At 52.2% G+C, this 12,314-nt stretch overlaps 6 protein-coding genes across 6 annotated transcripts; 4 read left to right on the top strand and 2 right to left on the bottom strand.

Moving 5' to 3' along the window:
* Positions 1 to 334: 334 nt before the first annotated feature.
* On the top strand, positions 335 to 2,824 carry COCMIDRAFT_9431 (glycoside hydrolase family 18 protein; the record flags this gene model as incomplete). The annotated part of the gene is made up of 3 exons (XM_007694539.1): positions 335 to 884; positions 2,043 to 2,459; positions 2,505 to 2,824. 3 exons carry the CDS (start codon positions 335 to 337, stop codon positions 2,822 to 2,824), a joined length of 1,287 nt encoding a protein of 428 aa, XP_007692729.1.
* Positions 2,825 to 3,296: 472 nt separating this feature from the next.
* COCMIDRAFT_108006 (uncharacterized protein) lies at positions 3,297 to 5,013 on the bottom strand (the record flags this gene model as incomplete). The annotated part of the gene is made up of 2 exons (XM_007694556.1): positions 3,297 to 4,339; positions 4,389 to 5,013. Coding segments are annotated over 2 exons (1,668 nt in total), but the record flags the coding sequence as incomplete, so codon positions are not given.
* A 355-nt stretch (positions 5,014 to 5,368) lies between these two features.
* Positions 5,369 to 5,545, top strand: COCMIDRAFT_107995 (uncharacterized protein; the record flags this gene model as incomplete). Its single annotated transcript, XM_007694555.1, has 1 exon — positions 5,369 to 5,545. The coding sequence occupies one exon, from the start codon at positions 5,369 to 5,371 to the stop codon at positions 5,543 to 5,545; it is 177 nt and encodes a 58-aa protein (XP_007692745.1).
* Positions 5,546 to 6,262: 717 nt separating this feature from the next.
* COCMIDRAFT_108004 (uncharacterized protein) lies at positions 6,263 to 8,349 on the top strand (the record flags this gene model as incomplete). The annotated part of the gene is made up of 2 exons (XM_007694554.1): positions 6,263 to 6,755; positions 6,974 to 8,349. The coding sequence occupies 2 exons, from the start codon at positions 6,263 to 6,265 to the stop codon at positions 8,347 to 8,349; spliced, it is 1,869 nt and encodes a 622-aa protein (XP_007692744.1).
* Positions 8,350 to 9,615: 1,266 nt separating this feature from the next.
* On the top strand, positions 9,616 to 10,291 carry COCMIDRAFT_108001 (uncharacterized protein; the record flags this gene model as incomplete). The annotated part of the gene is made up of 2 exons (XM_007694553.1): positions 9,616 to 9,781; positions 9,858 to 10,291. The coding sequence occupies 2 exons, from the start codon at positions 9,616 to 9,618 to the stop codon at positions 10,289 to 10,291; spliced, it is 600 nt and encodes a 199-aa protein (XP_007692743.1).
* A 232-nt stretch (positions 10,292 to 10,523) lies between these two features.
* Positions 10,524 to 11,246, bottom strand: COCMIDRAFT_107998 (uncharacterized protein; the record flags this gene model as incomplete). Its single annotated transcript, XM_007694552.1, has 2 exons — positions 10,524 to 10,882; positions 10,967 to 11,246. The coding sequence occupies 2 exons, from the start codon at positions 11,244 to 11,246 to the stop codon at positions 10,524 to 10,526; spliced, it is 639 nt and encodes a 212-aa protein (XP_007692742.1).
* Positions 11,247 to 12,314: the final 1,068 nt, after the last annotated feature.

The raw sequence follows: 12,314 nt of genomic DNA, 5'->3' as shown, positions 1-12,314 counted from the left end.
TGCGATAAGACTCAATAACGCTAAACTTGCTGCGTTTTTTATGTCTCTCGCTTGCCAAGGGGACAATATCGTCTTGCTTAGGCTGGGAGTATGATGTAATCGAAGATCGCAGCGGCAAGAAGGAGGATTACAGCAACTCCGTACTACTCTGTTGCGAAATTCGTGATGCATTCGATAAAGAAGACTCTGGTTCTAGCTGACCCTGACTCCGCCCGCTTGGTACTGGTACCCACGAGGCTTCAGTTTGAACAATTTGGACAAGTATGTTGATTCCTCCAGCATCATGATACACGGCACTCACAAACTTTGGGATTAGAGGAATGTGTGGACTGGCATGTCCCTAAAAGGTCATACAAACCTGGCAGAGATTGAGCAGTGGTTGGATCTTCGCTGGTGCAATGGCGTTTCTCCTGACAAAATCGTGTTGGGCTTTAGCTTCTACGGCCGCAGTTTCACCATGGAGGATACGAAATGTACTACACTACCGAACTGCCGATTCCCTAGCGCAGGCTTTGCCGGAGACTGCACTCTCGAAGCCGGAATATTGTCCTACTCAGAAGTTCAAGGGCATAAGAGTTGGCTCGGATCTCAGGTGTACTATGATGAGCAATATTCTGTGAATTGGATGGTGTATGGGCCCGACCAATGGATCCAGTATGATGATGATGATGATGATGAAGAGTCTTTTGAAGCCAGAAAGCGGTGCATATTCTCCAAATGCTTGACAAAGTTGAAACTCTGGTGGCTCGATCTTGATATCCAAGATCACCCAACTATGACCGCTCTCTTTAGAGAAGAAGTTATGGAAAAGATGCCGATAAAAAGATCTGGACTTGATGCTGGTGAAGCCGGTCGACTCGCGTTTGATCTTTCAGCATACACAGGTAAACGTTGCTATACAACGCCAATTTGCACTAGCGGTACCGTCGGGGAGAAAACCTAAGACCAAGTATGCAAGAGTGGTTTCTCTCCTGTCCAGCTAGGTCATGCCCCAGAACAACGGAACTATGACTACGATCTCAATGGGGAATGTTCGGAAGGATGGTGGCGCTACATATGTTGCCTCACTAAAGCACAGGCAAAGAAGTGCGAGTGGGTTGGTGCGCTGGAGCATAGTAGCGCGTTCGGTTGTGACCGTGGATGTGGAGCTTCTCAATCGTGCTCAACGTCGACTCTTACTTCGACGTAAAGGGTATTGCCCCTCTGGTATATGAAGTGTAAGTGGTGCTGCCGGTTGCTGACTGCAAAAGCTAACAGAGAAAGCTTCGTTGCGACGGTACCGAGATCTTGAAGACGAACTCATGGGCTGGCTGTAGGAAGTCCTGTCGTGACAATGAGACTGAGATGGTGACCAGATATGATGAAAACACAGGTGGTATGAGGATCTGTGTTTTCACGCAAAAAGGATCAACGGCTAATATTACCCAGAGCGTTGTGAGCGTATTCTTGAGATGGGAGGTGTCGATACTAGTTCCTTCGACAGTCCTAAAACACTCAGTAGGCCGATGATGTTTCGTAACTCACCACCCACAAGCTGTAGATTAATCAAAAAAGTGTGAAATAGGGCCAGAAAGACTCCAAGGTACTTTTAATGACTACTCAGCAACGTAATATGCGAACTTTGCACATCCTCGCTTGCCCAGTGTGCGTCTGAGACGATCAAGATGACCGTAACCTTCATATCAGCTGATCGGCCCAATAAGCCACACGCTCTCGACAGCGGAGAGTTCTCTAAGTAATTCGCAACTGATCCTTCCGCTGTACCGGATTTTCCTCTTTGTTGCTAGCCCCCGTCTCGATTCAATCAACAGTGGCCGGCAGAGCCAAACTACCTGTGGAGCATCTATTACGACGACAAAGGCGATGACGTCAGTTGGGATTTCTTCAATAACTTCGGCACAACAAAAAGGATACAACACCAAATGATCTGGAGGAGGATCCTGGCGACGATCCTTACGGTTTCGTTATGCTTGACGTCCCTCCTGGATCGATGAATGATGTTTTCCACACCCCGTCCACGGTTCTTACTGATGAGGAGCCAGTAGGCCGCAAGGAGAGGTCCATCATCACGACAAAACAGACTACACTGAACTCGGTCTCCGATCGTGCGGTGAGAACCATCCGACTGTACTGCAGCCACCCCGCCGATTCTAAAAGGTTTCGCAAAACCTTCTACAAGGGCGCCGAAGACACTACCATCAGACTTTCTCCCCTTGTCAATGAAGGTCCGTGGGCTCGCATGATACGGATGATGCCTGGGTCTACATTAAGGCTGCCTGCATGGGCGATTCCTAAGCGAGGATTGACAGCATGCAAAAATGGAATTTACGTACTCAATCTCGACTACAATTTCCACCTAATCAAGCGAGATGACAAACCGGTCAATCTGCGTGTCGACTATACTAACATCCTTTCCTATTGGGATGGAATCATTGATTCACGGTCAAAAAGTCGCAAACGTTCGATTGACAAGAGCCCATCATTCGTCGACTGAAAACATCAAGTTGGCAAAGCCAATAACTCGGAGAAAGTCAAGAAGCGGGCTTCGCCTAGTGATATACAAATCGCTCAAATCCATGGCGTGGTTGCTGCTGAGGATGCATACCAGCTTGGCCGCCGATGGTTCGACACTTTTGTAAGGAGGCTGGATAAACTCAACAAGATCATCAAGACAGGTGGCGGCGTTCTTAAGATGGGATTTTCCAGAGCCATGACGCGGTATAGCGGTTGCCTGAAGTGTTTCAACGGACAAACTACCATTACCGCTGGCCTGGACATCACCGCTGACTTCAACATGAAAATGGACGCCAAGTACTCATACTAATTTTCCGGGGCTGTTGCTCGACCCGCCACGACAGACATGTACACTTATGTTGGCGTTTAGCAGTCCGTATCCGTTCCTAGAACAATATGCTCTCCACTCAAAGCTATAGACCTTCCAGTCTGTCTCGAGACCAACGTCGAATATCGAAGAGTCATCCTCCCGAGTATTGGAATAGATGAATAATAGGCCCTTAACCAGACAGACAGTAATGTAATTGATGGAGAAGAGGTTTGGATCTAAAATGATTTTGATATATAGTGGAATATCGAAGGATAGTGATTTATATAGATGCTAATGGAAAAGACTATGCATGATGTGAAGAAGATGAAAACTAACTACGCCAAACTCCGTTGTTGAACTCTTACAGTACTAATTGACGGGTTTGTTTGCGCCGAGCCGATGCCCTGGTATCATGATGTTGAGGAAAAGAAAAGGAAGAAGATCACCAGACAGGGAAACACCTTGGTGATGACTACGTTGGGAAGACTTTGCGAAGGACGCGCCTCCATTTTGGAAGATTTTGCTCTTCGTCTTCATCGGTGGCGGGCGCTTGGTGAGGGCCAAGCATGGCCAGAGCCCGTTGTCGGGCCCATTCTCTGCGACTTTGGGCAGAGTCGCAGTTTTGGGATTGTTGTGAAGATGATGCGTTGGGTGGCAGATGTGGTGGTGGAGGGCCTGATGGCGACGTCATTGCCATTTCAATGTCACTCGGTCGAGATTGCGTTCGGTGTGGTGCACTAAAGATTCTGCGTCCTGTGATGGCTCCGCCTATTCGACTACCGAGTGATGCCTGAGCCATGGGCGGTCGAGTAGGTGAAGCCGGTGATGCTGATGGGTCCGGGTTCATAGCTGTAGTTGAGCTTGGTTGGGGGTTCCCTGCACGGGCACTGCGCGCCCGGATGCGGTTGATGTGCCGCTCCCGCCGGACCATGATGTTTGTGATCTTGACTGGACACACACCCGTGGGCAACACGCTCCGCTTGCACATGGGACACAGTGATGAGTGACCGAGCAGGAAGGGATCGATGCACTCGGGGTGAAAGATGTGGTGGCAAGGGAGCTCTCGCACTTGAGATTCGTTTGGCTCAAAGTCGTCCATGCAGATGGGACACGTGGGTTGCGACCAAGAACTGGACATGGACGTTTTTGGTAGTTCAGGTGCAGACGAGTGACGAGTTAGAGTGGGTTTTTGGCCAGTTTCAGCATTTGCAGCAGCAGAGGGACCGGCGTTTGATGGAGCAAGGGATTCTGGGTCGGCCTTTTCCGAATGACTTGAACTATTTCCAGAAAACGTGTGTATTGGTAGCTTGTCGAGTACTTGTTGCGTCACGTTGAGACGCTTTACGCCGAGTGCTTCGAGGTCGACCTGGCCGTTGAGAACGCGCTGACGAAGGTCGTTGCGACGTCTTCGCTGGATGATGTGCATAACGACAGAAGTGAAGCTAACAGCAACGAGCAGGATGGCCAATACTATGACAAGGAAGACCCAAAGACTGGGAAGCTGACTGGTAGAGTCTGGGCAGAGTGTGAGTACAATGTATGCAAAGAGGCAGTGGCTACTGACCTGTGCCAATGTTGGCCCAGAGGCGGATATAGTCGGTTTTGGCGTATAGCTGGGACAGTTGATCTGCATGGGGTACGTCGGTCAGGTTTCCGGAGTAGAGGTTCAGCTGGTCCATGATGTTGGATCCAGTCATGGAGGAAACGGCATAGGTGGGAAACTTGTTGCGCGACTGCCAGCTTCCGCCATCCTCGAGGTTCCATGCGGCGTCGTTGAGCACGGGGGGTTTTGCATTGCTATCGCCAGGCAGGTAGGTGATGAAGGCTTTGGTCGAGTGCTTGCGGGCCTCGGTGAAGTACTCAATAGTGCACTGGGGCGAGTACCAAGGGGCAACGGCGATGAGGGCGTAGTCCTTGTCAGTTGGCAGGTTTTCTAGGCGCGTGGCGTTTGCAGGAACGTATTGGGCCTGGGCCTCTTTACAGCCCGAAGTATAGACCTGGGGTACATAGAGAATGCCAAAAGGATCCTGGTCCGGGTCGATGCCTTTGGTGGACAGAGTCTGAATGTTGTTGAGAATATTGTAGCGGAAGCCAAGGGACTCGTTGAGCGACTGGAACTGGTTGTTGTCGTAGTCGATGAAGCGAGGGTCGGGGAAGTCAATGGTGAAAATGGCAATGCGTTGGGCAGCTGCGAAATGTCGTGTCAGTCAGTAGGTGGGTAGATGGTAGAGCGTCGTTGGTATCGGGTAGTAGGAAGTGGACAGTGAGTGGGGAGTGAGCAGCAAGCGGGTGTGACGTACACATTGTGGAAGGCGCAACCGCAACCGCAACCGCAACAGCAACAGCTACAGGGGCGGGCTAGACGGGCGTCGCTAGTATGCACCGACGACTACACTACACTACACGACACGAGTGCAGACCATGCTGAGGGCGACGAGGGCGACGAAGGCGACGATGGCGACGACAAAGCGGAGAGGGCGGAAGCGAGGCAGATGGCGGGCACGTCGTCGGGGCAGTCAGCGGCAGCCGTGGTGACGAATGCACATGTCCTCGCGCCAGCGGTGGCTAGAGAGCGGAGCTGGGAGGGAGAGGCTGGAGGCTGGTGGCCACAGCCGCGCCGCCCGTGCGGACTTGAGAAACGCCGAGCCCGGCCCATATTGTACTATACTTACACCTACTCCTTGCTCCTACGCATGCTATACTGCGCAAGTGCCTACTTAGAGACGTAGGTGGGTATGCATCCATGCAAGCTCATGTCTCCATCTGAGCATGTCAAGCAAGTAGATGGGTACGGCTGTCGCTGAGGGTGGCTGGTTGGCGACAACATACACATGGTCTGCAGTGCATGCACACGGCAGCTTATTTCCCGGGCATGATGACGTTGCGGGGCCTGTGGATAAGTATGCATGTATGCAGGCATGTACATACTATTGCTATGCCTGTATGCGTATCCTATGTAGTGTGGTGTATTGTACAGTACTACTGTATTGTCGCTACTAGAGTACACAGTAAGCACATGGTGGGCGTGTGGTGGCTGCGGCAGCCACCCCATGAGGCGCAGCTTGGCACAGAGACCAACCACACCACGCCAGCCGAGACGAGACGAGACGCCATCGCCGCCTTGCCCGCGCAGCCATGGCCATGACGACGGTGTCCGCAACTGCAACCACAACCACTCTACCTGCGCTGCCTGCCCCCACGCCTTCTCTCCACCGTCGTCGCCGTCGCCGTCGCCGTCGCTGGTGTTGATGCTGGTGCTGATGCTGATGCGCATCCTCGACTCGACCACTACAGACTAGCAGCTCCGTCCAGGCATCGCCATCACCGTCGCCGTCGCCGTCGCCGTCGCCCGCCTCTGTGCGCGCGCCTTCCCCGCATATCCCAGCGCGCCTGCCCTCTGCCTCTCTGCCTTCCCTCTCGATTCACCACACGCCCTCCATGGCGCCTACCGGCCTCAGCGGCAAGGCCAAGGCCACAAAGCCCGGCTCCAAGCCCTCACAGACTCCCCGCAGCCGCAACACCACTCCCCTGCCCAATGTGCGCGCCTCGGTCGAGCCTTCGTCGGCCTCGTCGCACTTTGGCGGCCGCCTCACTTCGTACCTGAAAAAGTGCCCCGTTACGGTCGAGGAGATCCTCGAGACGGCCGGCAATGGCTCCCACATTCCCTCGGGCAAGCAGCTGCTGACTATGCGCGACAACATCGAGAAGACGGTGCTGAAAAATGTAGAGTCGCGCTGTGTTCAGTCAGAAGGCGCCCTGAGAGAGCTCATGAGCTTCAAGAAGAGCCGTGCTCCGCGTGACCGAGAAAAGGACAAGGCGACCGACGACCGCGACCGCAAGCACAAGCTCAAAAAGGCCAATCCCAAGCACGACGACAATGGAAAGCACCCTCCCGCAGTCGGCGCCCACGGCGTCGCCAGACAGGACGGAGGTGACAAAGGCAAGTCCACTGTTCTAACCCCTTCGTCTTCGCCCTCTTCTTTGTCTTCGTTTCCTTCAAGACCGCCATGCAATTACACGCCCTTTCTTACCTGGCCTGCATTGTGTTGCCCTAAATACGTGACCAAGCTCAGCCAACTATGGCTTCCCCGGGCATGTCATCCAGGCTCAGGGCCATGCGATCCAACAGTTCGCTAACTCAACCACCAGACAACTCCTCAGCCATATCCTCTCCCGTCTCACAGGCACCACCCTCGGCTGCTGGCACAGGCCCAGCAGATGCCCCTTCGCCCAGCGCCTCTGACGTCTCCCATCAACCCGCCCCCGCCCCTGCCGTACCACAGTTCCAGACCTTTGGGCCCGACCCCGCCAAGTTCGACGACCCTACCATATATCACATCCGCGAGGTGACTCCGGGCATGTCAATAGAAGAGAAGAAGGAAATCTACTGCGTCGCTCAATTCCCCGTCACCGATTTGCGCGACAAGATAGCCGGCTCGCCTCCGGACAAGGACTTTTCCAATGCGAAGCCGCCGTCACAGGTCAACGCCACGGTGTTTGCCAATTACGTCGAGCCCTACATTAGGCCACTGACAGAAGAAGACGTTGCTTTCCTAAAGGAACGAGGCGACCGGGTAGCGCCCTTTGTGTTACCCAGACGTGGGCCGCGACACTACAAGGAGATTTGGGCGGAAGAAGACGGATCCATGCACATTGACTCGACTGACCAGCGGCCACCTCCCAACATCCCGCGTGGTTCAGCTGAAGACATATCAGACGAGGTGCTGGAAACAGACCAAGTCTCAGCTGGTCCTTTACTGTCACGTTTGCTGGCCACACTACGACCAGAAGGACGGGGCAACCAGAACCACCAAAATGAGACAAACGGCATTGGCGGAGATGCCATGGACATTGACGAGGGCGCAGGCGCACCGCCAGACATGAGCAATACCAACTCTCTTGCTGCTGCAGCCCAACTCCCCGACCTCGTCCAGCCTGGCTGGAAGCCCCCAGTCCAAGGTGCACGCACTGACTTTGTGGGCATGGAGGATCGTATACTGATGGAACTCAAGCATTTTGGCTTCATTTCTGAGACGGACGCTGAAGCCCAATCATATGATTCTCACTTTGACGATGAAGTCGCGCAGCGACTGCGCTTTTTGCAGGAAGAGCTCCGCAAACAATCCATCATCAACGGCGCGCGAAAACAGCGCCTCCTAGAGCTCACGGAAGAGCGGATAGCCCAACAGGAATACAACACCATAGCCGACGATCTGGACAATCAGTTAAATGCAGCGTATCTTAAGCGTAATCGCAATCTTGGTAAGGGCAAGAAACAAAATAAACGGCCTGGTGGCGCTGGTGGTGGCAGTCACCCTGTCGCCAATGCTGGCATCTCGAGGCCAGGTGTCGGCGAGCCAATCCGCACGCTCATGGAGAGGAGAACACAATGGCTCAACACCATCGGGCCGGTAGTCAACTACGGCAAAACTGGTTTACCAACCGAGACCATTTTTGGCGAGGACAAGATGAAGGAACTGGAGAATAGAGAGGTGGAGATTTGGAACACCGAGGCAGAGGAATAGTCGTTTGTACTCTACCAGGCATTGCATTGGCGGGTCTGCCACGGCGTTCATCTGTTGTTCTAGGCCGCACTGCAGATTCAGCTCTTGTATGTATACGAGTATTGGGTTAACAAGAGGCGTTAGCTGGCAGGTTAATGTTACCATAATATCCACCACAACATGACGCATTGCGCTACGAACACGTTTACTCTCTCTTATCTTCTCTCGCTCCCCCGGCTAGTACTGCCCTGGATGGTGGCGTGTGCACCATGTATGGTAACGTTTAGGCGCATACTCTAACCCTTGGCAACAGTGGCGTGTTACCTGTCGTGGCGTCCTGGTCCATTTACCCAGCCCGCATATTCGAGAACGGCCGCTGAACGGTTTTGCCCCTCACAAGCTTGCACACCAATGTCCGTGAAACCAAGGTATTTTGGGTAATTGTTCTGTCATGTTCCCATGTCCCAATTGTGCTGACAGCACACGCACCATGCGCAAGGCCCATTGATGAAGAATACGAACTCTATACCAATGCAGTACTCGAACCATTGCTGGAAAAGAGAAAAGAGAAGAAAAGAAAAAGTTTAATGATCCCTCATACTCGCTAAAGCAGCCAAAGTTTCCCCAGAAAAAACCCAGCCCGCAATCTACCGTTCCGTCTCCGAGTCGTGACCTCGACCGGGTCTTTCAATCTATTATATTGGAGACTCTCGCGTATCCAGCATGCCACAATCCACCTCGAGGCCAAAATCAGGTAGTCTCCATGTTGATTGCAGCAAGGTTTGCTCGAGAAGCCGACAGTTCCAGAGCGACGGCTGCCCTGCGTTCAGCCCATGCAGCTTCCCATTTCCTCCTCGGCCTGTCTCCCGTGTCTACCAGTCTACAGGTAATATCGACGAGCGCAGCTTCATATCGCACGCATGGCAACCATGCCTGGTTCGTTGCTGTCTCCGAGGCGGCGATACAGGAGCTGAACGTAGCCACCAAACTACCACCAACCATTGGCCATCTTGTCTCGAGCTTGTTGTATGTGGTTCCCAATCAGCTGCCTTGTTCTGCATTGCGCAGGGGGCAGGTGATTGATCTTAGTACAGAACTATCTTGAGACTAAAAGTATGTAGCGTTGGACCACCTGGGGTTCTAGGTCGCACACTCGCAGCCCGTGGCAACATATAAACCATGTATGCCCATGATCTGAGAATGGAAACATTAGCCTTTTGCATCTCATAGCACCTCTGACTTGGAATTGACCGTCTTTTGATTCATTTCACCTTGAAGCACATTACCATGAAGTGTGCATTGGCTACCCTTGTGCTTGCGGCCGTCGCAGCCGCTGCACCAACATACCAAGCCCCAGATTCCTTCAAGATCAAAAGTGTGGTATCTGGCGGCTCGGGATGTCCTCAAGGCAGCATCGACATCGACTGGACTGATCAAGGCATTCTCCCCATCTGTGAGCCTTCCCCTATATCATCCTCCCTTCTACTGCGCTTGGTTGGGTATGCATGCTGACCTACAAACCCCAATAGACTTCAACAAACAATTCACTGCACGCGTGGGCAGCGGCAAAGGCCCCGAAGAGTCACGAAAGAATTGTCAGATCAACCTCGCTCTCGAGTTCAGCCCAGGCTTCTCTTTTGCCGTCTTCAGCGCCGACTACTCTGGCTGGGGCGACCTTGACACTGGCGTCACGGGTGTTGTAAAGTCAACCTATTACTTTTCCGGCGAGCAGGACCAAACATCGTCGGCGCTAGTCATCGCCGGTCCGTTCAACGGCAAATACTACAAGCAGGATAATGTGCCGGCGGCAGTCTGGTCACCCTGCGGCAACGACGCCTTGTTCAATATCAACAGCGAGGTTGCCCTGACGCCGTTTGCTACGCCTGCTAATGGTGTGCTCGCTGCAACCAAGGAGTCTGGCAGGTTTACATCCAATTTGTACTTTCAGTGGAAGAAGTGCTAAGCCTGGTATACTGTTATCATTGGAGTTGAAGGACTGGTGTTTTGTTTTGTTTTGCTCCGTAGAATATGGTCCTCTTCCGTTGCAAAACCTTGTCATGTGCAACGGGTCTTCCAAATGAAAAAAAAATATGTTTTATAACCCATACATCCAGGTGCTTCGAGTCCCTTGATATAATACTATGCGATGTCATATGTTACTCGCCATGCACCATCACCTTGCCATGACCTTCCCATCATCTGCTCGCCTCTCCCTCTTGATTTTCCCTCCCCTTGGCCGCAGACCTTACTCTATCCGAAAAACTCTGCTTCCATTGCTCACGATCCCGCTTCGCTTGCTCCTCCTTTGCATTCTCTTCATCCCTCAACCGCTTCCTCACTTCCATCAGTGCCTTCCCTAATAGATTCTCTCCCCAAAACTCGCGGTTCAGCATGGCGTCTGCCTGCTTGAATCCAATGCCCCACACGCTGTCGAACGGACTCGCTTCGATCAGCTCGCATTCCCCCGTTGCAAGCAGCATACGCCGCAAGCGCTCTGCATGTCGGCTAATAGTAAATTTGCAATATGATGCCTGCATAACGACGTCGAATTTATCTATTCCAGTACCCAAGCCTTGGTCAGTTCTCTCACGTGACGACAAATAAGAAGGTGCAACAGTGGGAAACCGGGAAGACGTACGCTTATCCCATACTGCCTGATCGAATCCTTGCACCTTGCGCCCTAGTCCTTTGTGCTTGCGTGGATCGGTTGTTCGGAGCATTCTTTGCGCCGTCTCATCGTCGTTGAAAAGCAGCGCTTTTTGAATCATCATGTACATTTCGCATGTCGCATACGTAGTGTCTGAGACAGTGAAGGGGGAGGCATACCATTGGCAGAGGTAGCCATTGCTCTCACCATGTTTCCAGAAGAAGAAAGGTTCAGCAGAGCATGGGGAGTCGGTTGATACTAGTTCTGACATGTTTGTCTCTCTCTCTCTCTTCCGTTGCTGGATGGTTGTGGTGCTGTGTCGACTTGGATAGGTGTTGTGAAAGGTGCTGTGTCGAGTATCTAAAGACAAGATACGAGTTGGTCATATGAAGTTGTAGGGAGGTCTCGATCCAATATAGATAGGTTGGCTATGATGTGACTCAAGTATCTGGAGTCGTTTGTTTGGTTATCGTTATGCTTTGAGCACTAGGTCCAGTATCGTACCGTGGGTCAAAACCAGTTGCGCCCTTTTTTGTTTTCCGCACTTCGTTTACCAGCCTCTCTATAGCTCCGAGTCGACGCAGCCTTCTAGTCTGAATCGTATTTGACTTCCGGCTTAGAGAGATAATACAATATGTTTAAACGGTAACTGACGATCCTCTCTGTGCGTTGTGGAATGGCATTTAAACGATAAGACACACTGAGTATTTAGAGAGCTGATATCTTGGTACAATGGAAGACCGTACATCTCTCGAGGCCTGAGTTGGTGAGTCATTTAGCGAAAGGGCGCAAAGCAGTCAACTGATGAGGTATTGGTGAGAGCTTGCGATTTGGCGTGTGAATTATCACATTTATCGAGCGCAAGCCTCGATGCAGAGTAGAAGTGCAAATATGCTTGAATGCATATGTAATCAGGTTCACATGACTGATGGGAACAACCCATGAGGTGTCAACCAGCCCCTAGATGGGCAGGTACATACTCAGACACGTGACGATGGCTTTAGCCATCGCCACAGCCGATGGTTCCGGGGGGTGGAAAGAGACTGCATTCTGCTTGCGTACGAAAAGTCCTCGAAACATTTACCGCGCCAGATTTCCGTCATTGTATTCTTTATCATGAGAAGAACAAGTTCCATGGGTACTGCCACAAACCTTGACTGGAAAAATGCGACATTTTTGTAGCCAGACTAGCGGACTCTAGGTAACGAGCAACTCTCTGGGCCCGAGCTTGCCCACGTCCCTCTGCAAGTCACCCAGATGACAAATGGTATACGTTAGAGGACGCCCGGCAGCTTCTGACACTCGCAAGGTATACTTGGACAACAATGCTTTTGGACAA

This window comes from Bipolaris oryzae, assembly GCF_000523455.1.
Source record: "Bipolaris oryzae ATCC 44560 unplaced genomic scaffold scaffold_224, whole genome shotgun sequence".
Taxonomy (NCBI): Eukaryota; Fungi; Ascomycota; class Dothideomycetes; order Pleosporales; family Pleosporaceae; genus Bipolaris; species Bipolaris oryzae.
Note: the sequence above shows the minus strand (reverse complement) of the source record. Positions and strands in the feature narration are given on the sequence as shown.